We start from the raw sequence: 26,195 nt of genomic DNA, 5'->3' as shown, positions 1-26,195 counted from the left end.
CTTATCCTCCTACCAGGTCCTTTGCCCGCCTTTCTTCTTCGTCACGGACTTGCCACAGCGCCAAAGCCAGAGCCAGTGCCAATTTTAGCCATTTTCACTCATTTCGCTCGCCTGGTTTATAAGTACGATTACAATTGCATTCTTGTGCCACTTTGCCTCGGTTTCGACTTAAATCAATGCAAGCGAGCACAAGGCTGACGCTGACTGAATGCAGTGGCATTGGCTGCTTGAATGCTCGGCTGGTGCCGCTGTCGATTAGTTAGTTCTGGTTTCCCTGACAACATTACTGGCAAGTTAACTGTGATTTAAATCAGCATCCATCAAGAATATGACCAACTAACTTTAACAAGTAATTAAAAATATAAAAAGAATATAAGAATTACAAAAAATATGAAAATTAATTTCAGAAGTTATTTATATAATAATAATAATTATCTCGGAATATTTGCTAGGAAAAAATTATTGTTGAATTTCACTATAATCACATAGAGAATTAGTTTTAAAATCCTTAATTGTTAGTTAGCCAAGTCACTTTAATAATATTTATAATCCACCCACATTGAATGGTTACAAAGTTTGAAAAAAATTTTGAAGCTAGATTTTAGATTATTAACGCTTTGTATAGTAGCATATTTTTTTATATAAAAAGTCAAGTAAATTACGTCAATATATTTAATTGTTATACAATTTTTAGTTTATTAGTGTAATATTATATTATTTCTTTTTATATATTTGAAATTTTAGTAAAGAATTGACGTTTGTAAACATATACATAGTTAATTGTCAATAAATATATAATGTTTTATGTTGATATTTTAATATATAATTATATTCCGGGAATTTTAGAAAATAATTGATTTTATTCCCTAATTTTTAATCTTATTTGAATGTATATTTTATATTTATTCATTTTTAATTTTTAGGAAATTGTAGTAATGCAAAGTCCGATATTGAAAGCAATTTAATTTAAAACTGGTTGAAAATATGCGTGCATGATAATGGTAAATCAACATTGCAGCTAGTCTAAACAGAGTACACTATTAAAATAAACTTTTATTTAGCACATCAAAGTATAAATATTACGCATACGACATGCTGTCAATCAAATGTTACGAGTATTGACATTGTTGTTGTGTAATTTATGCAAATTCAAAAATGCTATAAATTGCACGTCTATTGGCCTGCGATGTGGAGAGCATGTACTCGTAAAATACCCAGCAAATGCAAATCAATTGGAAAATTTGTAACTGCGTATACGTAATATCGAAGCTGGGAGTTGATTAGAGGCAGCAGCAGCAAGCAGCAATCAAACAGATAAGAATTTTATTCACCGAGCTTCTGTCTGAGTGTGCGTGTGCGTTTGTGTGTGTATGTGTGAGTGTTTAGAGTGCATATTTTCTTCATTAGACGATGTCGACAGTACTCGTAGTTCAATGGCCCTTGGGAAATCTGTGCCGCAGACAAACCAACCGACATGTGGCAGCAAAGATACTTACCGTACTCCGCATACAGAATTCAGGATACCGAATACAAACTGCTGATATGTGAGCTAACTGTGTTAGTCTAATAACTCTTTTGATGCAGCCCAGTTATTAATAATCAGCGGGCGGTTCTCAGTGCTCAGCGCTTGGCGCTTTCTGCTTGCTGCTTGCTGCCCGATGCAGGGTAAGCTGCTCTCTCAACTGTCTATAAGACTCAGCACATATAGTATTCGGATGGCAGATGGCTGGGGAGGGCGTTTTTAATTTTCCACAACGCTGCGCAAAGAAATAGTTTCGGTTTTTCCTTGGTTCAGTTTAGTTCTCGTTTTTGTTTTCTTGTTTTTATTTTCTTCAACGGGTCTACTGCTGTGCAAGGTTCCCAGTTAAGTTGCTTCGATTCCATTGCTATACGCTGTTGTTCCCGTTGTTGTTGCTATTGTTGTAGTCACTCAAGTGTCTCCCCCGGGAGTCATAAGTTTTGGGCTGCGTTGCGCGTTTATGAAGCTTTTGATGTTTGCGCATTCAAAGGAAAAAAAAGCCAACAAGGAAAACACAACCTCAAGATAAAATCTGTGCATAGTTTTGCTATAATTTTGTGTTGCCCTTTTTCTTATTTTTGTTATTATTCATGTTGTTGTGGTGCTCATCGATGCGGCAATTTAATATTAACTGGTTCGCTGATGCATTCAATTTGGTTTTGGGCCCTTTCTTTCAACTTTTCCTCCGCCGAACCATTAATAAATATTAAGCGACAGCAACCTGCCATGCAGTGAATCCTTGTTATTTATGCGTATTAGCTGCATTAGTCCACTTAGTGGTTATCCCGATGAGAGATGTTCGCTCTTGTGGTTTCCTCTCACTTATCCATCAACAATTTCCTTGTTTAGACACGAGTTTTGAAATTAGTTAGAGCAACGCTTTAATGCCATCGAACTGGTAGATGTCTGATTTGAGGATTCAACCAACCAACTATCCAAGTGCTGCCACAAACATGGCCAAACTGATAATGGCTTGTGTTTGGAATGCAATCAATGTGAAATGCAATTGTTGGCCATTTGGCATTATAATTGTTCATCCATGGGCATTGTTCATTCAAATTTATTGAATTTATAGGCACATGTTTGCCATGTTGTCTGGGCAAGAGTTTGTCCCGAGGTATCTACCCACAACAACAAACAGACACAGACACAAACACAAATACATGCACAAAATTCCAATGGCAACCAAGTCGATGTTGCACATCGGTCCCGCCATTTTGGATTCACAAACACACACGCTCTGCACATTAATCCCCACGATCTGACCACCAATCGAATAATGCGTATAATTTGACTAGGAAAACTTGTTCCATTGTAGCTAACTGGCAACAAAAGCCAACTGTTGTCCTGTGACAAGCAGTCATGTGGCTGACAGCAACAGACGTTGTCTAGACTTTGTCTAGGCGGAACGCTTGCAGTAATTGTTCTGGTATTCTTTTCTTCAAATGCTTTGTTGGACCAACTGCAGAACAGCGGGAAGCTCCAACCGCATGGTGATTAAAAATGTCAACTTGGGCTATAAAATAAGCTTAGTGAAACGTTAAAATAACTCAACTCTCACAAGCCAGCACAAAGCCTATGAATCTGCTCCACGGGCTTCACAGTGGGGTGTAAATCCAAAGAGATACGAGATATAATTTACATATACTCATGTAATCACAACCATTGAAAACTCCAACAAATGATTTTTATTTTTCTGTTTTCGGTTTAGTTTCTTCATATCTTCTTAAATCTTTTCAACTGACTGGCTTTTGGAATCAATTCTAGATCCACTTTTTTATTCTCCAACAACTCATCTGGTATTCCTTGTTGCACTCCCGCTCTTGATGTCTGTCAACATTTCGGCACAAACAATTAAAGTACTTAGGCGCGTCAGGAGCTCCTCTTGGAGCCCTGTAAATATTCAAAGGGCAACTTGTCACTGGCACAACACACAGCAACAACAGCTTCTAGTTGGATGCTGAAGCCTACCTCACACTCATTACTCTGTCGACAGAAGTTCTGCCATACTGTTTGTTTGCGGTGCACATGTGTTTTATGTGCGTCTGCCTGTCTGCTTGTCACTTACTTTTGATTTCCTTCCCGTCTCGTCGCGCCTGTTGTTCCCTTTTCGATACCCTGTAGCGATAAGATTATTGCAAGGAGCATCTTGAAGTAGTGCGATAAATTATTTAAATATAGAATAAGTCTTAAAACTTTTCAAATCATTTTTTAAATATTAAATTTGATTCTATCAATTATTCTTCGTTCTTTTTTACAACAACTGCTTTAGTCACTAACACTCGACAGTTTTCGATTAAGAGGTATCTTCCATTTGACTATTCTTAAATGTTTTTTTTTTACTTATGCTTCGTTGCTCGTGTTTTCTCTTGCCAAAATTGTCTAGCTTTGATTTATGCCACACACATGCATTGCATACTTTTTGGGGCGCAACTGTCTGCCACTGCTGCTTTTTCTTGTTGATTATTTTGTTGCTATAGCTGATGTTGTTGTTTTTGTTGTAGTTGTTGTTGTTGTACGCTTTCGTTCATTTTTTGCGTAATCTTTTTTTGTATGTTAGAAATTAGATTTGCTTTCGCCTTGTGCGCTTTGAGTCTGGGCAAACAACAGCAGCAACATAAACGAATGCTACAGCAAATCGCATATTTGTTGACGACTGGGAATTAAAAACGTGTTTCCCATTGCTCACACACATACACTTAGACATGCGTGCAAATGTGTGCGTGTGCGTGGCTCAAAAGAAGCGAGAGAGGAAGAGCAGAAAGGACATTGATGGAGATGGAGAGGGAAAGATTATGCAAATTGCGTTTTGATGAATGAAACAGTTAAGTGATTTAACTAAAGCGTTTTGGCTAAGTGAAGTTGCCTTAAATTTGCAAATTTCGGCTATTTATTTAATGATACGCAATAATTGCTAAGCCATTTGAAGATTGTTCAACATTTCGTAAGACCAAAGCGCAAACAAAAGCCATTAAGAACTTGCTCAAGCAACCACACAAATTGTAGCTAAGCAAAAAGAAAAGAGTAATAACTTGATACATATACGTAAATTATTAGTATACTTAATGTCTATAATTGTACCAATGAGCAGCTGATAGAATATTTTGTTTTATCAGATAATAAAAAAAGAAATAGGTTTTCGACTTTTATGATTATAATTACGATTTATGATTAATGCAATAACTTTTAAATTGTAGGTAAAAAAATAACAATGATTTTCCCTATTTTGCGTACATTTATGAATATATTATAGTCACGATGTATGTATATATTCAAAGTTCCCGAGCTTCTGGTGAATTTGTAGTAAAAAATAGAATAGAGAACACAATACAATTGCTGGGAAACGTGCAGACAAAAGTGCTTGTGGCATTAGAACGGCAGCAACAATGGAACAAAAACATACTTAGACAACAATTAAATTACATGAATAAAATCAGAACAAGTGTTAACTGCAGCAAATGTGCAATAACTTTTGCGAAAATAACGAAGCATTGTTTTAGGGCTCCCAGTGAAGCGATTTGAAAATGGAGCAAATCTTCAATGCATTTCTGAAGGGGACACAGGAAGAATCTGTTCAACCCCAGCCCCATTTGTGAGCATATTACGTATACGACGGCACGACTCTAAAGTGCTAAAATGGAGATATGGGAAGCAAACGTTTCGAGCAATTAGCGTGTGCCACAATCTCGGCAAAAGGCTAAAAGGAAACTGCAAATGCCAGCACAAGTACACACACATACACACGCAATTTGAACAAATGAATTGCCCCATGTGTGTATGGATGTGTGGGTCTGTGTGCGACTCTGTAAATAAATAGTTCTCTGGCATGCACATTGTGCTTTTTGTAGCAAGAACTGTTTCAAACTGTTTAAATTTAATGAATAGTTTTTCTGAAAATAAAATTCGTATTGGAAGTGAATAAAGCTAAATTCTATTTTTCATAGCCAGATTTGGTAATTTAAAATGAATATATTTGTATTTTTTATTGAATTGTCAATTGATAGTTTGAAAACCTATGTCTGTTCGTAGTAGACATTAATAATAAGTTTTTATTTAGAATCAAATGAAGTGTATAACTACCAATTTATTTACTTATGAGCTCTGTACATAATAAGAATTTTCAATTCCATGAATGCTTTTTAAAAAGTAAAAGTTAAAGAAGAATCAATATTATTAATGATCAGTTTAATTTCAAATTTCATAAATATGCTTTTATGTCTTCTGCTCAAAATTAACATAAATAATAAATACAAGATTAATGATTATTTTTTCAGATGTGAAGATAAGTTACCGTTATTAATAATCCATTTTTTATCACATTTCGATTTAAAATATATTAATGAGTTTTGTATTTAATACGTATTTTGAAACCTAATAAGCGTTATGCTTTTAAAGAAACGTATTTCACCTCAAGTGCAAGTCAAGATTTCCCATATTGAACAAGTGTTTTAGCTGCGTCCCAGTTGCATCTGCATTTTGCATTTTACCACGAAGCCACAGTTGGTTGTCGTTCTTTCAAGAGCCAATTGTAATAGAAGCTACACTACAACAGTCAACCCACACACGCTTTGCGGTATTCACATACAGTTACACACAAGCAGCATTAACTTTTTCGTTATATTAATTGCCAACATTTGAACTTTTATTCAATTTACGAGATGCAGCTGCAGAAAAGGCGATGGCGATGGCAACAGCAACTGCTACATCCTCAGCACAATCGCCTGCAAAAAGACTAAATAGATAGTTCGTAGAAATGTGTGTGGGGAGGGGAAAGAGGAGGGAATGCGTTATAGTGTGTATGCAATGGCAGACATTTGCGTTGTCTTTTACTCAAGCCTTCGCTCTCTTTCTCTCTCGATTGGCACTCGAGAGGCTGTGTGTGCGCATATAAAACAAAGCCACGCAAGTGAGCAGCCAACATGGCGTATTACTAATATGCCCAACTGAGGTCTTTGCCTAGCTATAAATACTACGTGTCATGTCTGTTAGCCCTTTGCCTTCTCCCCCATGCACTCCACTCTTTTACCCACACACGAGAGGCACGGATGCGAGCTTCGGAATTTATGTGGACCCGCATTCAGGGGTTATTTTAGGCTCATGATTTTAATTTTGCAACGCGAAAGGTTAATTGCCATTCAACTTAAAATGTTTTTTTCGAAGACTTTGCGAAGGACGCTGGCAGGATTAGGATTAGGATTGGGAATGGGTATGGGAATGACAATATGCATGTGTTTTATACATAACTAGTTTTTATGCTCGATTCGGGAATTGCTAAGATTTTATGTGCATCTGGGGTGCCATAAAACTTGACTGGGCCACAAACATCAACAGGAACAACTTCAACCACATGAAGCATCAAACATTTATGCAGCTTTTATCCCTTTTAACAACTCAGTCGACGAAAACTTTCGAATTTCGAGTGAATTGTTGTTTTTCTTCATTATAAAAAACAACAAAACAAATATCAAATTTATGTTAAAAGAGAGAAACTTGAATAAACAAAATGTGTTGCATGTGTGTGTGTGTTTTTTGTTGCCTTCTTGTCATAATTTCAACGTCTCTGCGCCAACTGAATGTGTAATTAAAATGTAAATGTAAAAATAATTCAATCCAAATGAATGAACGCTGAATACTAATTGAAAGATTAGTTAAAACCATTAAGCTGTCACCAGCAGTTGGTAATTTAAAAGATATACATTCACGTTAATCATTAAAATTAAAAATGATTTGTATATTGAATTGAAGAGTTGATCAAGTAAACAGTACTTTATTTGGAGAAAACTGCAATGGAGTTTTTCTTGCTTTCGCTGACAATCTAGTATATTTTGTTCTCTGTGGTATATGTTTAAAATATAGTACTATATCGATATACCAAAAATAGTTTTCGGTATTCTGTAGTACCTTTTCCATATATTTTATGAATAATACCGCAATATTTTGGGCTTATTACTAATGGGTATCGGGTATTTCATAATCGAGCAGACACAACTGTAGCCTTCTCACTTGTTAGTTAACCGCATAGTTCAACATTATTTTTAACAGCAACAATAATTGTCACCATTTCATTTATTTACGAACTGAACATAGTTTTCTGTTGTTACTTTTGCGTAAATTTCGCGGTTATAATTCGGAAACATTAAAACCCGATTTAGATGAGACTAACCTGACTGGGGCAATAAATTTGCATTTAATATGCAAATAATTGCATTTCGCTGTGCCAATAATTAAACAAAGTGACCAAACGCTAATCAATGAACTTTTCATGGATTCTACACGCATTTTCTATTGTTAATTAAATTCGATGTCCTGAACTGTGCAGTCAAATGGTAAATTTAATAAATAACGCAAATGTAATGAGACTCTATTCAATTGCCACACATTAATACATTTAATTGAAAACGCTGAAGCAGGGCACAATTTAAAATTCTATTGTGAACGCTGCTGGAAAACTAAATGAAATTGTGCATGTTTATTGAACTGAAAATATCAGTTTATCAGTCTCAGTTGAGCTGAGTTCAACTAATGTTAGATATAATAATAATCATACTAATAAGCTCATGAATGTGCTGATAACACTCTAAATAATAGTTTATTTGCTTGAAGTGATTTTGAAAATGCGAAAATTAGTGCAAAGCACTGTGGTGATAATTTAATAATCAACTCAAATCAACTCAACTCTTGCGATTCATTTAGCTCTAATTAGCTATCGTGCATTCCAGCTCGCTCAATATTAAAATCAATATTTAAACATAAAGAGTATTCTATTAATTAACTCCATTTAAGTTTTGTTTTATTTTAAGAACAAGAATATTGACTTCAAAGCAATATGCACATACATATATGAATATCATTTTGGTTATAGAGATATTCTTTGTGGTCCAACATTAATGTGGGATAGTAAATGTATGTAATATGTAGTACAGTTTTATTAAACTGACTTCAATACAGCTGACTGCTGCTACTGTTCTACTTTCTACTGAGGGTTTAGTTTCTAGTAGACACTGTCTACCGACTTGATAATGCCAACCGATATCGACAGAGTTTATCGACAAGCCTCTTCCTCTGTTAAATGAATATATTAGCTACATCAGTGCTGTGAACACAAACATTAGTTCAATGCAGAGATTCGAAAGTTGCCATTAAAGAAAGAAAGGTATGTTTAACAATTCAATTAAGTAGCACACGAAACTTTAAAGAATAAAATTTCTTATTAATAAATTAACTTTTTTCATTGAGTATTGTTTACACTATTCTATAATAGGCCTTTGATCAACTTAAGGAAGCGTCAAATGTGCAAATGTTATTGGTTTTTTATATCCTGTTCATTCAGATTGCCGAAACTTACTATAAGTATAATTTTTTACCAATAGATTCAAATAATGTCGAAGGAAAGCAAGAGGAGCACAACCAACTAGAAAAAAGTGACTTAACACAAGTTGCTTTAATTTAATTATACCTATCTGAGTAGCGAAAAAATCTCTGTTATTTTAGATTATAGAATTTTCTCTGGTTACCAATTGTAAAGATACTGTCCCCAGCATAGCGAGACCCAACAACGTTCATAAAGACTACATTCACAATTATACAAAGTCTGAAGCGGGGGCTTTGTCAGTAAGTGCCGTTTCTCAAGTCAAAAAAAAATTCCATACGGAAATCTCCAAGACTTTCTTCATACTATGACCATGCTCGATTAAAGTTCAAATTTCCATTCTGCTGCCGTTGAATGAAGGTCCATCAAGATTAAAGTTCCATATTCGAGTCCCAATGAACTACTATCTTTGTTTTCACTAAGGGAACTATGACTTCATCCCGAATATATTTGGTGTTCTTATTTTATCATTGCACAACCTTAACTTTCTTACCTTTCGAGTTGATTTCTGATTCAAAGTCAGTTATTTGCATCTCATATCGATCAGTAAGTTTCTGTTGATTTTGAATGTGATTGTCATTTTACTCACTCATCAATTTATTTGAGAAATTCATTTCTGCAGGATGTTATATTTCTATATTAATGATTTAAAATTTCCAACAGGCTCTATGCCTTTGATGCAATAGGCATTGGGTATTCAATATTGTATTAATTTAACATAATCACTTTAATTAATAATAATAATTTCATACTATATAATGACTAAACTACTCACCTGAAATATTATGTTATGTTATTATTATATTGTAAATGATCAATAATATTTATATTGTTTTTGCCCTACGTTTTACAAGTCCACCCAAAACTAAGAAGCATTTCTTGATACACATTTCACAAGAAGATGACAATAATTGTCGCATGAATCCTGCTATTGCTTTATTTATCCGCAAACAAGGTAAATTTTAACGACATTTTGGTCACTTTTCACCAACATTTGGGCCGTTCAGCGGTCATGTTGCGGTAAGATGAAGTTCGTGTGTAGGGTAAACAGGTGAGCGTTATTGCTTGTACTTGTAGTTGGGTCGAAGAATGCCCCAGCCAGGTAAAAAACTTTCACCTCGACCACGCCCATTAACTTTGTTTCGTTTCAGTGGGTTCTCTGTTTTGCAAGAGTCTGTGTGTCAGTGTTAGTGTGTGTGTTTTTTTTAAATATAAGCAAGAAATGAGATTGCAATAAAGTTTGCTCCAGCATCGCCCACAGAGTCGCAAACAACAGCAGAAATGACGCAAGCTGAAAGCGAAGGAGTGTTTGCAAAGGCGCCTAAGCAAACATTGCATACTTTTAGGCGTGCGCCCAGCCCACACAGTTACTGTTAAGTTGGCGTTGTGTTAACGTTGTGTTTGCCGTTGTTGTTGACACATGCAAGGCGAACGACAGAAAGACTCTAAGCGATGGTGTAGGGGGAGAAGGGTGAAGTGACTTGCTAGGTGCGTCGCTATCTTTGGCTTCTGCAGGCCATGTTAAAAGTATTTTGATTTTGAAAATGTAAATTCCCACTGACTTATGCAGTAACAACAATGTAAGGATGCCATGCAAAAGGGCTGAGCACAAACATTGTTGCCCTGGCAACAAGTTTTTTTTTATTGCTTACCAAATGAGCTGCAGTTCATCTAAGGCAAACCTTATTCCATGCCACCATCCCACATCATACCTGCCTGCCCTGCCCTGCGTTGCGCTTGGGTTGACTTAGTTTGCCAATTTAAACACACATAAGCTCACCGAGGCAGCAATAAAAACGCAGTCTTTATGACCCAATCCACAATCCACGATGCCATCACGCCCCCAACGAGCTGAGATTAAATGTTCCCAGCGTCTGTTTATCAGGAACGCAAAACGCGCATTTCTATTTCTTTGCTCTACGTGATTTGCAATTTTCCAATTTCCCAAGCGCCGAAAATAAAGTTACGCTATGGCACATGAAGACCTACTACAGTTTGTGGTTGTCCACACGCCGGTTGGTGGAAGTGGTGCCCATTTGATTTTCTGCTATTTTATTTGCGTATTTCACACATTATCACAGTGTGCATTCGCTAAGTGCAAAGCTTAACATGCGACGCTGCTGAAAACCGATTTGTCTTGCAAAGTCACAATCGTTAAATTTGTTTTTTTCAGTTATTTGAAGCAGGCAAAACTTTTAATTTGTTATTTGTTAAATATACATTGCGTTTATTGATTAATTTCATTCAATTTAATTTTTTGATAAATATTGTCTTAATCTAAAATGTTTTTAATTTAAATTTCTAGCACTTTATCTTTTGGGTGTTTTCTAACAAAAAAAAGTATTTTCATCGTAAATTCATAAAGTTTGGCTCGAAAGTTTGCTCTGCCAATTACCACTGTAGAGCTGTCACAGATTCTGGTATCAGTTTTTGGTTTGTTTGCACTCTGGCAGCGCACATTTGTATTGCATTTTATTTACGAGCTGCTAGCATTGTTGTGGTTCTTATTGTTGACGTTGTTCGTGTTTTGCAGTTATTGTTGTAGCTCTTGCTGTAGATGTTGCTGTTGTTGTTGCTGTTGTTGTTGCTATTGCATTTGCCATACGCGATATGCGCTTCCTGGCCTGATACCTCAACTTTGTATTTCCGTTATTTCTTTAGCATTTCTTTAGCATTTCCTTAGCTGTGATTTCTATTTCTATTTTAACTCTGCCAAGGCTCCGCTACAAGCCAATAAATATTTTTGTGGAGCACGCGATTTTCTTTTCGTTGCTAGCCTCGAGATGTTCTCTATTCCGCCTCTCTCTCTCTTCTGTGTAACTGCACGTATCCATGTCCCTGTCCATGTCCGTGTTTGTGTCCGTGTCTGCTGCCATTGTCTGCCACACCATTTAATGTGTTTACCAGATAATCGAAAGCAAGACGCTTCCTTGGCTTATTTGTTGCATCTGCCAAGCAGGCATCTGTTCTCGCACTCCAAAATGTATGTCGATCGTTAAAGGCTTTTGTGTTATCCACTATTTTTGAGCCTTCAAATTTATTTAAATATTTTATTTGAAAAGCACAACTTTGTCTAGTAAACGTATTATTTTTTCCCCTTTTTACCTGTTGAAATGAAAAACTTTTGCAATTTCCTTAGGCTGCTGGCACGCAGAATGCAGTTTAAGCCATTAATTAAGCAGAGGAAATGTAAATATAGTAACTACAGTTACTAGACTTTCAAAGGAACAACCACTTTGCGCTCCTACCTGAAGTAGATGGGGTAGTAAAAAACATATTCACTTGCCTATTCCAAAGAAGAAGGATATTATAGTTTTGTGCTTGCAGTAAATGTATGCAACAGGCAGAAGAAGTCAGCATCAAAGTCCGATGCGATATAACCAAGTCTCTCTGTCAGTCTGTCCGTCCGTCGGTCCGTCCGTATGAAACACAGGAGATATTCAGGAGAGCCACAGAAATCACAAGTGATTTGGGAAATCGTTAACGACAAAAACCTTTGTGTTGTGTGTGATAAAATCTGCCACATTGGATAATCAAAATTCTCTTTTGTTTGTTTCTTATTAATTTGTGATAGTAAATAGTTTAAAATTTTCGATTAAAGTGCAATGTAATGAAACTGTAAGGAAACAAAATTTTAGTTAGCATAAAATTCTCCTTTACCAAACAATCAAAGATTGTTAGAAAGTCTCGTTAAAATTTTCATTCTGCTGTTTACGACTATTAGCCCGATGTAATTATTTTGTTTTAAAATTCCTATTGCCTAAATTCAGTTCAGTTCTTCACATACTGTAGCTACTGTTACCCTGTTTCCTTTTGTAAAGATAAAGGCGATGTAGGTGTGCTTTTTTTTTGCAAAGTTAAGGAATCATCATTCCATTTACATGTTTGTCTTCTAGAAGAACCGTCAATTCAGTCCGAAGAATGCTAAATTGTTTTTACTTATTTTTTATAAATTTTAAAATTTGAGAATTTTTTTTAAGAAATCTTTTTATTTGGGAAAAACGCCTACTTACAAAGGGTCTTGGTTGGTTCGTCTGGCAATCTGGAATATTTTGTTCTCTATGGTATATAGTGAATATACTACTGATCGATATAACAAATATAAACTACACAATATTTTTTTTGGTATATGGTATGATTACTTGTGCTTAACAATCAACTTATGACATATAGTAAATCATTGAAGAAATATGCTTGTTAAAAATTCAAAAAGTACACAGAACTCTCCATATTTAGCTAATTTGATTGTATTCTGTTAGCTCTTTCTTTTATGCGTTGCTTTCAATTCAGTCGGGTGACTTTTTTTATTGTGTTGTGTGCTCCGTTTTTAGATGCTGCAACTTTTATCATATAGTTTCATGTTTCGCTTGCAATTTTATTTGGCAATAAATGTTGGCACTCCACATGCAATGGGATACTAACAAAAAAATTTGACTCTGTTTTACTTTTATTCAAAATGTTGTTGTTAGTTTGCACAGGCAGCAACTGTGTTTCTTTGTTTATATTTTAGGTTTTTAAATACTTTCGTAATGGGAAAAGTTTTGTCATAAAAAATAATTGTTTTTCCTCTCTCTTGACTGTTTATTGTCATTTATATAAATTTGCGTTGCTTAGGATTTTCCTATTAATTAGATTATACAAACTATATTGCTAAAGCTAAAAAGCCTTCAACTTATTCCACAATTTGGATGCCATGATTTCAGATTAAAATATTATAAATATATTGCTTTGAAAGCAACTAAAAGTATTTCAAATATACTTATTTGGGATTTGGTGTGTATATCTATCTAACAATAGTATTGCTCTTAATGCATTTGCTGAACTAAAATCATTACAATATTCGAGTTTACGAAGAGATTAAAATATAAATATAACCACTAGCAACTGATTGTACACAAAATCACGTATACGCGCCATGTGCGACATTTTGTTTTATTTTTATTTAGTTTTTGCTAAATTCGTTTAGCCTTGCAAATTAACAAGTTTGCTGAATTGAGAGCTGTAGCACCGTTGCGCTGGCAACAACTCGCGATAGCAAAATGAATTTTTCAGACAGCAGCCATGCAGCGTGAATTTTCGACAGACAAACCTTGCAGAAGTGGCAAGGGTAAGTGAAAAGGATCAAGAGGAGTAACCAGGACAGTTACAAGAGCTGGCAACAAGGCACAAGGACATGCCAGGCCAAACAAGCCGCATTAATTAGTGACCAAGGCGAAACAGCCGTTCTGGTCAGGACTCTTTCTCTCTCTACTGGCTTGGCTTGGCTTTTCTAGTTTAACTCTAGTTGCATGTTTCTGCGTTTTTCTTGCTGCACAGTTCCATGACAAATTAGATGAGCTCTCGAGTGTCCATGAGAAAAGACAAAAATGTAATGTTCCCAGCAGCGAGTCCTTTTTGCCTGGGTCTGTGTCTGTGCGTCGTTGTTTTACGACATTTCCGCCCACAAAAGTATGCAACATGCGCTGACCCAAAGGCTGATATGCATTGAGTGCATCTGCATTACGAGTGTGTGTGTGTGTGTGCCTGCGTGAGTGTGTGTGTGAGTGTGTGTGTGTGTGTGTGTGTGCGTGTGTGTGTGTTTGTGAGTGTATAGTGTGTATTTTGCGCTGACACTAAAAGCTATTTGTAAATTTCGTGGTTGCAATTATGTTTGCTGTGTTGTTAGTTGCCCGCCACGCCTTTCTCTTTCCCGTTCTCTGTCTCTGTCTCTACCTCTGCCCCTTACTCTGGTTCCCTCCGCAGTTGCCACATGCCAGCATCACACTTGCCGCTCTTAGCACATATTCCTCTTCCCCTACATCACTCGTTCACTTCACTTTTTTTCTATGTGGCTTTACTGGTTATTATTAGTTTGCTGCGGTTTGCTGGCTGTGGCCGCTTTGCCTGTCCTGGCCTGGCCTCATGGACTTTCGTCTGCCACACCCACAGCAGTGCTAACTGCTGGCCTGTTTATAGTGTTTTCTGACCACATCACATACGCATGCATACTATATATGTATATGTTATGTATGTATATAAACATTTGCACTATCGGCTTTTATGCGTGTGCACTTGGTTTGGCCCATTAAAGTTTTGGTTTTTGGTCAATATTTTTTTCTCATTCTCCCAAAAATAGTTGATCACTATTGCGAGTGCAATTATTGAACTCTCCTCTTAAATTTTCCACTTTAATATTTGAAGAGTCACTCATAAGTGGGCTTCTTGCCAAATCACCTTAGCCATGACATAGCTTGGTTTCAGCACACTTTCGAGGCAAAAGTGGGCGCATAACTTGGAATATTGTATAAAGGCAGCTGCTCACAGTAAAGTGGCCTAAAACGGGCAGCATATTTACCATAAAATACGACAACAAATACAAATAATGTTCACACTTCGACACTGACTAGTAGCTTCGATGGTGGCTTCTGTTTCGGTCTGCTACCACAAATCACTCAGTGGCATGAATTATTGCTAGCGCTTAGAACGTGCTCACAGCGCTAAAGTGTCATTACTGGGCTTAATGAGTCTGCCTCTTCGGGAAAAAATACTATGCTGCAAAAACAGCGACGAAAAAAAAAATTTGGTGGTGAAAAAATGTTAAGCATGCAAAAAAGGTTCACTACATTGTTCATTGTCTGCGTCTTATTTATGTTGGCGCTGGTCAGCGAATGATAAATTTTAGTTGCAAATACCCTGTAGCTACAAGAAATGCTCCTTTAAGCAATAATATAATATGTATTACCTTTTCCATTCATGGTTCAAAATAGTGCACTAATCTTAACAGTATTATTAATAAATTTAAAAAAAACATCCGATCTAAATAAACATGAATATATTGTAATTATTAATTATTAAAACTTTACATAATATGTTCTTAGACAATTCTTAAATTAACAAATTAAGTCAATAAGATTGTTTATAACATAGAATTTTAGAGAAGTAACTTTTTTAACTAACTTTTTAAAATAAAAACATATTAGCAATTAATTATATTCTGCAATAAAAAATGATAGAATGAAGAATTTTTTCACATAAATACAGTTTATTATACATTTCATATTTATTTTATTTCAAACCTAACTTTTAATCCGTATAACATATATTAAAATTTATAAATTGTGCTTTAATTGTAAAACAATTTAAATATCCACATAATTAATCACTACTAGTAGTTAGTTTGTTGCAAACAAGTTCAATATTTGTCGGAGTGTAGCTGCTGTTGCAGCTGATTTTTGGTCTGACGTGTAGAAAGTTATTAACACTCATACGTCACGTTGCCTGCAAGCAATGCGATATGCTAAGCAGCGGCAAAGTCCATAGCAGCAGCTGGTTGAGAGGATCTTGGAACCAGCAGAAGCACTCTGCATTGGCTGTGGGAAGAACCGCATAAATCGTTGGACCCAAAAAGCATAAAGCAAGCATGTCGCGCAATCATTTTCAGCTGCCACGTGCCTGGGCATACATTTCTCGCATTTTATGGGGCATGCTGCTGACTGCAAGCTGCAAGTTGCAAAGAGTGCTGGCTACTGTGGCCAAGAAACAAACAAACAAACAAACAAACCAATGAACGAACGAACACACAACTGCCCCGAATGCAAGGCAACAGCAGCTAGCTCAGAATTTTAAAGCTGATTACTCAATAACTTTACTGGAGAGTGCATAAAATGCGGGTCGTATCCTTGGAGTACATAATTCCTTGGCGTCTGTGCGAGAGTGCAAGTGCGAATCAGGGCGTAGATGGGGCAAAAGAGGGAGTGCCCATGGATATTTCAGCTGCCAGACCAGTCATTTTATGTGCACTTATATTGTGTTTGTTATTAAAGTCTCTTACCTCTTCTCAGTTGTTTTTACTTAAACCGAATGAAATTTACGCTCAAATTGAGTTGCGTTCGTGTTTGTTTCACGAAAAGATTTTGCAGCGAAACAACGTTGCGCCATCCTTTCTGCAGGTAATTCAAGACACTTAAGTAAATAGTTTATGTTTTGCAACATAATTGAGTTGCAGCTAGTACACGAACAACTTACAAGAACGCGCATAGTTGCGTGCTAAGCCCTTTTGGGTCAGCTAAGTGCACGGCGCCAAGAAAAATCGAGTAAATGGCATTTTGCAATGACTTTAACAAAATGTAACAAAATGCAATTTGATAATTTCACAGCATTTAATTTGTACTTTTTAGAATCTATTTGATTTTAATTCACTTTACGCTGTTGTCATTGATTCAATTTGGCATTTACCGACCCTGACTGACAGTTTATATTGCACAAAGCTCTATCGCAATCATTCAATTACATAATCTTTACAAAGAAAAAAAACTGGACACATAAAAACGCCAAAGAGAATCTAATGTGACAGCTACATACGTCATAAAAATCCACACTCTTCTATTTGCGCTTTTATTGCTATTGGTATTGTCTTTTTTTTGTTATTTAAATGTGCAGTAAATTCAATTAGGTCAGTGTAAATAATAAAGAAAAAAAGAACATTTTGTTCATAGCTGAAATTCAATTACAACCGCTAATGCCACTTGTATTGCCCGGGCGCTAGACCACAGACTGTTCAGCTCTAAATACCTGTAATCCGGCAAATTTAATTTGATAAAAGTTGAACTTCAATAAGTGCCAAAGCTGTCTAGGCCATTATAATTGTGGTTGGCCCTACATCTATGTATGTGTGTATGTATTTCTGTGTGTGTGAATGCGAATGTGGAGCACTTTTTGTTAAATGGCGACCACAACGAAAACCGCAAACAAATATGATCAGACATCAGGTTGGCTGTTGGCTGATGCCAGCAAAAGCAACAGCAAGTAGTAACATGTTTGTATGTGCATATATAACCATATATACATACGTATCAGCATGCATATGAGCACATACACGCAAAATGACACATGCAAACACCAAAAAAGGCTTGAAGCGAAAAAGTGTTGCATACTTTTAAGCGCCCACAAAAAATGTGCCCTCTCTTTATACAGCTCTCAGCTAAAATACAAAGAGTGCATACAAATCTCGTATCAAGCACGCGAGAAAACACCTATTTAATTAACCAACTTTTCATTATGTGGCAACATTGCAAAATGCGCAAAAAAAAACAACAACACATGCATATGGAACATATTTTGAGTTATTGAAAAAAAATAAACGCATTTAAACTTGTTGAAGCGCATAAAAACCGTTTTCTGTCAGTTAAATAATGTTCATGTTGTTAAATCTACAACTTTGCAAGATATACATATATTATTTCTTTTTTCTCTTATTTTTTTTAGTTCCAGTTTTTTATTAATTTTTAATTAGTTATTGGTTTTATTACAAGTTATTTTTTAAATTTAAAACGAGAAAAACTTTTTTCGAATCACACAAGTGATATCTTCTATACACACGGCACAAACATTTAGTTTATTTTAAATTTAATTGAATTAACTATATCTAATTATTTTAATTCCGGTAAAAATTCAAAATTTCTGTAAAAATTCTCATTTTTATTTGAAATATGTATTGTATTGCAATTTGATTATCAGTTCAATCAAAATACCTTTCGATAAAATTAGATTTGATGTTGAAAACTTAAATTAAGAATGAGCAAAAAATCAAATGGTAAAGCAATCCATATAAAACAATTACACACTGAGGATATAACTGGGTGAAATATACATATAAAAGAGAGAAGCTCCCTAAACATTTGGGGCAGTGAAAAAATTCTAATTTATTGAGTTTACGCCCATTTTTACACGCTGCGCACATGGTCAAAATTCAGCGAACACGCCCCCCGAGTGCCCTGGCCACTACTTAACAGGGGGTCTACAACTAAAAAACGAGAAATTGAAAACACAAATATGTAAAACGACAGAAAATAAAAAAAGGATTGCTAGAAACGATTCGACTTTGTTCGCGGCGCGGCGCGTCGACAAATGAAATTTTCACGTCACACAGGACACACGCCTTGACCACGGTCGACGTGAGGAGCCCTTTGGATTTACCACACAAACATTTCGGCATGTCACCTACAAAAATAAAACAACAACAAAATGGATTAAAAAACTTGCAAAAATTTTAATGGAATTTTATTTCTCTCTTTTATCTCTCCCTCGCTCTTTCTCACTCTCGCGTATCACGCTTTGGTACTCGGTGTCTCTAGGGTCGTCGTTGGCGGTTGCGTTGCCGGAATTGTTGTCGTTGTTCCCTTTGATTGTCAAGCATCGGTTTACACACATAAATGTCACATGCAAACATCTGCATACACTCAAACACTCGGCGAATTGAGAATTGGAGAGAAAAAAAACACAGAGGTTAAAGGCTAGCCAGTTGACTGAAAAACTAAAATGTCATCCCGCGTGAAAACTTGCTCTAACCACAGTAAATTATTAAAATCGTTAGAATTTAAAAGCGTTTAGCGCGACGTTGCTTACTTTTGATGAGCACATGACAAATTCAAAATCAAGTGCTAGAAAAGATGAATAATTTTGCTGTGATGATATTTAAGCATTACATTTATGAGATTTTTATATAAATAAAATAAATTTTCAATACTTTATTCCCAGAATTAAAAATAAAGACCATAATATGATCCTGCATTTTAAGGTCAATTTATATGTCTCTATATTAAAGAATTTGAAGATATTACTTAAAATTAAACCATTATTGATGGAAATGTTTATTTTTATTTAATTGCTTAATATTTCCGAGTATTGACAGCTGTTAAACCAAACCTTGTGTACAACAAATGAAATTCAACATTATTAATTGACAAATGTATCGGTGTAATAAGAAGAACTTAATGTTAATTCTTGCGATAAAAGCTATTCCAGAGCTGCACCTGCCATATATATGGTAATTTCGTTATACTAGTTATACTACTAATATTGAGGACTTCTATGTCTCTGCTATTCCCGAGGGGATCAACCTTAAAGAACTTGGTGCTCTCACAGTTTGGATCGCTGTTGGCTGCAAAGCTCGTCCAAATATCGATCATGCTCACGAAAACCTTATGCTCGGGTGACCCTACAGACGATTGATCTACTAGAAAGCTGTTGAACAAGTAGAAAACGTCATCGCCATGACATACGCCGCGTATTCTTTTACCGCAGTAAACATTGCGTACGGCATTGCATCGTGGAGAATCGTAATCAAACAGATACAAATAAGTGGGAGCACTAGCGTATTGCTGGCGAGATAGTGCTGTACGATAAATGGGATGCCAGAATTCGCGATGGGATTCCAGGTCTAAGAATTTCATCATATTGTCCATGTTGCAACGCTTATTGCCGAAGTATTCGTCCTTCAACCTGAATGCATACTTTTCACGCAATTTGGGATCCAGATCTTTATCTAAATCAGGAGGCAGCAAGCTCATGAAGTTGCCCACCTCGTCCAATGTAGCCGGACGATGCGTCACCTCTCCAAGAATCAAATAAATAATTTAGTTGTAGAATGCGTTATCAAGAATATCTCTTCTTACCGGGATAGAAAATCAAACCCTCAAAACTAGTGCCACCAATCATCATAGGCACTTGATTGCTCCAGGTCTGCTGCATTAGCTCTACTGGTGGCCTGTCAATCAAAGTGTGCGCTGTCGTGTAAGGTTCCACTACGGGTCCAAATGGAAAGAAAATGCGATTGTGTTTCTCCTCTTTGTTGAGGACCAACGCTGCTGCCTTGACAATGTCTCCACCCTTGGCATCACACAAAAACGTGTAGATTGCCTTATCCTTGGGAGGACCCGTATAACCCATCTTCTCGGCCAAGCGAAGTGCCCAGTTGTTCCGCGGTGCAAATGCCCAAGGACACAGCGCCGACCCTGACATCACAATTGTCTTGTGAATCAATCCCTCTGACTGCGGGCTGAGTGAGAGCAGATGAGTCGAAGCTCCCCCCGCACTCTCGCCAAACAGAGTCACGTTATTGGGATCACCGCCAAAAGCTTCGATGTTCTGTTGCACCCATCGCAGTGCCAGCAGTTGATCCTTGAGCCCCGCATTGCCAGGCACATTGACCTCAGGATCATCTAGACTGAGAAAACCTAGGGCACTTAGTCGATAGTTGATGGTTACAAGCACCACTTCCTTGGACATAAAGAAATCCGGACTGTACATTTCTCGCGTGGCCTCTCCACTCTCGAAGCGACCGCCATATATCCAAACCATCACGGGACGCAGCTTCTTTGGTACAATCTATTAATGGAGAGTGACAAAACTATCAGATAAACATAGTCAAGATCAGTTTTTGTTTGGTTACTCACATTCTTAGCATAAACATTCAAATACAGACAATCCTCGGTTCCGGCAGACCAGTTAAACAATGCGTGCTTCTGCATCGGTTTCTCACATGACGATGTGCAATCCAGTTCGTGATCCCATGGTTCAACTGGCTCTGGAGCACGGAATCGCAACTTACCCACTGGCGGTTTGCCATAGGGTATTTTCTCAAAGCTAAGGTAGTTGCCGCCCCAATTTGTATTGCGCGTAACGCCACGAACGGCGCCAAGTTTCGTGTAAACTGTAGTATAGATCTTCGTAGTCTGCCGAAATTGATGAATCCTAAAACCAATCGTTCTGTAAAGCGAATTAGAGGGAGCGAAAGAGTGAACAAGTGTTTTGTTGAGAGTTTCCTCTTTCTTACTGATATCCATCGGGTGATTGATTATTATTACACATCAAGAATTTGGATCTTCTATGTTTTAATGTGATCGAAACCAAATTTCGAAGAATCATAATGATTTGGGTGTTCGTACGGGCTGACTGGCAGACCGACTGTGGACGCTGAACAAGAATATGTCTAAGTTATGGGGTCGGAGGTAAATTATGTCTGTTACCTACATTTCCCAACGAAACTAAACTATAATTCATTTCTATCGTAACGGTAACGGGTATATATTATGTATTATGTGTTCCCTCATATCCTTAGTCTGGACCCCTAACAGGTTTTATTAACAAATTGTAACTCGATTTCTTATAGTCTCTGATATCTATGTTTTCATGCTAGGAATGGTTCACTTCAAATATTTTATTTCTACAAAACTTTTTTATAGTGAATTTTTAGTTCAAATTTGATGCATTTTCACTTTTCAATTCTAAAACATTAAAAATGTTCTTAGAATTCGACACGACTACTAAAGAATGTCAAATTGTATTAATTAAAAACGACTTTTATTTATTTTATATTCAAATTGGAGACATTTCTTTAGTAGAGTACTCTAAACAAAAACGTTCCCACTTGTTTTGAATAAGTAAGGTTAGACCGGTTAGACCAAGCAATGGCTAAGCATTGGCCTTGCGAATCTATAGATCTAAAGTGTGTGACACGTTATTGCCAAATGCATCTTAAAACGATGTTATTAAAAATATTCTCAAAACATAAGTAAATTTTCGCATAAGCTTATTGAAAAATGTTAATGTTAATATTAATATTTGAAACATCTGTAAATTAATTTAAAGATTTTCCTTTCTTGGTTTTTGACCAATTTGTAGAACTTTATACAAAAACGTTCTTCCGTATTTTTAAATAAGTTAGACCGGAAGGCAGATTAAATGGACTCGCAATGACCTCGCTAAATCCATAGAAATCCATAGCCTGTTGTGAACGACTGGGTGGAAATTATTGAAGTTAAAGACGATATTTACAAAGGATTCTATGAGACTATTAAGAAAAGGAATGTTTAAGTACCGTAATAGCAGTCGAAATAAACAGGATTCTCACAAAGTTGTACCTGCAGTGTTTTAGATAGATGCACATCGTCCTACTAGTTTTGGTTGAAGGGAAAGTATTTGGAAAATAATCGTACAGTATTTGTTTTTTAATAAATACTCTCAGTTATATCCAAATTAATACCTATAGAATACGAAGAATTTTTTGAAGACTTACTTAAATGTGAGTCGTATCTTCTCCAGAATACCCACTTGCAGAAACATTGTTTTAAGTTGTTAGTTTGCTTATTACACCAAATTAAAGAAAATTGTGGACATAAAACAAGAAAATTAACAGTTTTTTAGTGTGATTCACAAATGTTTAGATCACGCATCCAAAACACAGACGAACCGTTCTGCAATGCGCTACAATCGAGAGTGCGCCGACAACTGACTGAAGCAAATGATCGCGAAGCGGATGACAGCAGCCATCCATGTATATTTGCACTCCCTCTCATTTATTAGTGCGACGCATTCTTGTTCATAACGGGTTATTTTGTATAATTCTACGAAGCTGCACACTTTTAGACTTTGAATTTTCAAGAAATTAGCAAAATTAGGGGTATTTATAGAAGAGCCAGCAAATCATATTCAAAGCGGAGTAAATACAGCGTGCCACTTAAAAGTTGTCAAATTAATTTTGTTAAATATTAATTATAAAATTTATTTTATTACGTTCAGCTATTTCTATTTTATTTTGATAATTTTATACTTTTAGATACTATAAAATAACAAAATACGTTTTCGACAAGTTTTTATTGTTGTACTAATCCTTGGGATTTGCACTTACAGTTAAGTACCGTAGCTACTGAATACACAGGTTGCTGATTGAAGTCAATAAATTTCGGTCAGCACTGTTTGCTTGACGTGAAAGAGCTTTTGGTTGAGATTTTTTACGTTTGCAATGCTATTGATATTAAGCTTATAGTGCTTTCATCGGAAAGCTTAACGTCGCATCGAAGATCGCCGTTTCAAGCAACGGATAAGCTTAAAGTCGATACTCAACGTATTCCGACGAAAATATCGATATTTCCCCACCTCTAGCATAGAGTTTTATGTGAGAATTTATATTAATTGCCTAAAAGTATGCATTTGTGTAGATAAATTCTAAGCGACAACAAATTTTTATAATTACAAAAAAACATGTTTAATATACAAAGTTTGGTTAATCAGAAGTAATCATGGCGCTTTTAATTTGCCAGCCATTTTATACTCGCTACCCATATGGTAGAAGGGTATTATAACTTAGTGCCGGCAGGAAATGTATGGAACAGGTAGAAGGAGGCATCTCCGACCCTATAAAGTAAATATATTCTTGATCAGCGTCAACAGCCGAGACGATCTAGCCATGTCCGTCTGTGTGTCTGTGTGTCTGTCCGTCTGTCCGTATGAAACACTGGATCTCAGAGACTATAAGAGATAGAGCTATAATTTTTTTCGACAGCATTTGTTATGTTTGCACGCAGATCAAGTTTGTTTCAAATTTTTGCCACGCACACTTCCGCCCCGCAAATCAACAAAAATCGAATAACAAGTATTCGGGCAATCTCCTTACTTGATGCACATTGTTAATATTGAGGCATTTAATTTCTCTGTCATTCTCGAGGGGATCAATCTTAATGCACTTGGTGCTCTCACAATTGGGATCTCTGTTGGTCGCAAGGGTTGTCCAAATATCGATTATGCTCACGAAAGCCTTATGCTCGGGTGAACCTACAGACTATTGATCTACTAAAAAGCTGTTCAACAAGTAGCAAACGACATCTTTTACAGCAGTAAACATTGCGTACGGCATTGCTTCGTGATGAGTAGTACTCAAATCGATACAAATAAGTGGGAGCACTTATCGCCTTATCCTTGGGAGGACCCGTATAACCCATCTTCTCGGCCAAGCGAAGTGCCTAATTGTTCCGGGGTGGAAGTGCCCAAGGACACAGCGCCTGACATCACAATTGTCTTGTGAATCAATCCCTCTGACTGCGGGCTCAGTGACAAACAGAGTCACCGTCGATAGTTGATGGTTACAAGCATCACTTCTTTGGACAAAAATAAATCCGGACTGTGCATTTCTCGCGTGGCCTCTCCACTTTGGACGCGAACGCCATATATCGAAACCATCACGGGACGCAGCTTCTTCGGTACATTATATTAATGGAGAGTGACAACACTATTAGATAAACATGGTCAAGATCAGTTTCTGTTTGGTTACTCACATTCTTGGCATAAACATTCAAGTACAGACAATCCTCGGTTCCGGCAGACCAGCTAAAAAACGTGTGCTTCTGCAAACGGCATATCACCTGACGATGTCCAATCTAGTTCGTGATCCCATGGCTCAACCGCCTCTGGGGCACGGAATCGAAAAGATTCATGTGAACTGTTGTAGTATAGATCTTCGTAGTTTGCCGAAATTGATGAATTTTAAAACAGATCGCTCTATAAAGTGAGTTAGAAGGAGCGAAAAAGTGAACAAGTGTTTGTGTTTTGTTGAGAGTTTCCTCTTATTATAATCACCATCAGGTGAAAGATTACCATGACATTGTGTTAAAAGGAAATGTAAATGAAGCAATTATCTCCGAACCTTTACACAATTAATATTCAACAGACGACAAGATGTGCGTCCTCCTGAACAACTAATTCTCAAAGTCTATCAGTGCTGAATCTATGTCATGCGCCATTTGTAGGTGAAGGAAAGAAAGTAAAATTATTAAAAATATTCCTCAAAATACAAATACGCTCTGATAGGTGCGATCAGTTTTAGTTTAATTTGGCCCTTCTAAGTTTTTAATGTGATCGAAACCAAATTTCAAAGAATTATATGTTAAAGATTTGGGTGTTCGTACGGGCTGACTGACAGACAGACTCTTGACGCTGAACTGTATAAGTAATGGTACTGGAGGTAAATTCTGTCTACCTACATTACCTAACGACTTAAAATTACCTTTCTAACGTTCGGGTAACGGGTATAACAATATGCTCGCTATTCTTTTATGTGTCCCTCATCGACTTAATCAGCAACCCTAACAAGTCTAATTAACAAATTGTAAATCTATCTCTTATAATCTCCGTGTGCTTAAAATATTTTACATATTTCTACAAAACTTTGTTTAGAGAATTTTCAGTTCAAATTTTATTTGTTTTCACTTTTCATTTCTAAAACATATAAAGTATTCTTAGAATGCGGTAAGTTTACAAAAAAATGTCAAATTGCATTATTTAATTCTATTTAATTTATATTCAAATTGGAGACACATCTTTAGTAGAGTACTCTAAACAAAAAGATTCCCACTTGTTTTGAATAAGTTCGGTTGGACCGGTTAGACCAAACAATGGCTAAGCATTGCGAATCTCTAGATCTAACGTGTGTGACACGTTATTGCCAAATGCATCTTAGAGTGATGTTATTAAAAATGTGTTTAAAACAGAAGTAAATATTGGCATGACCTCATTTAAAAATGTTAATATTTATATTAATATTTGAAACATCTTTTAATTAATTTGTAGATTTTTTTCCTTGGTATTTGACCAATTTTAGATTTTTATACAAAAACGTTTCTCACAAAGCTGTACCTGCAGTGTTTCCAAGATAGGTGCACATCGTCTTACCAGTTTTAATTGAGAAACAAAAAATCGTACAGTATTTGTTTCTTA

At 36.2% G+C, this 26,195-nt stretch overlaps 1 protein-coding gene across 2 annotated transcripts; it reads right to left on the bottom strand.

The window, feature by feature from the left end:
- Positions 1-19,491: 19,491 nt before the first annotated feature.
- LOC133836895 (esterase B1-like) lies at positions 19,492-24,850 on the bottom strand. 2 transcript variants are annotated; one of them, XM_062267490.1, is made up of 4 exons: positions 22,723-22,930; positions 21,101-21,413; positions 20,321-21,032; positions 19,493-20,259 (listed from the first exon to the last, which is right to left on the bottom strand). In XM_062267490.1, exons 1-4 carry the CDS (start codon positions 22,767-22,769, stop codon positions 19,643-19,645), a joined length of 1,689 nt encoding a protein of 562 aa, XP_062123474.1. In that variant the 5' UTR covers positions 22,770-22,930; the 3' UTR covers positions 19,493-19,642. The 2 variants fall into 2 exon arrangements, with proteins under 2 accessions (XP_062123475.1, XP_062123474.1); XM_062267491.1 differs by lacking the exons at positions 21,101-21,413; positions 22,723-22,930 and adding an exon at positions 24,758-24,850 and having other exon boundaries at positions 19,492-20,259.
- Between the last annotated feature and the right edge of the window lie 1,345 nt (positions 24,851-26,195).

The sequence above is a fragment of the Drosophila sulfurigaster genome, chromosome 2R, assembly GCF_023558435.1.
Source record: "Drosophila sulfurigaster albostrigata strain 15112-1811.04 chromosome 2R, ASM2355843v2, whole genome shotgun sequence".
In the NCBI taxonomy this organism is placed as follows: Eukaryota; Metazoa; Arthropoda; class Insecta; order Diptera; family Drosophilidae; genus Drosophila; species Drosophila sulfurigaster.
This window is presented reverse-complemented; position numbering and strand designations above follow the sequence as displayed.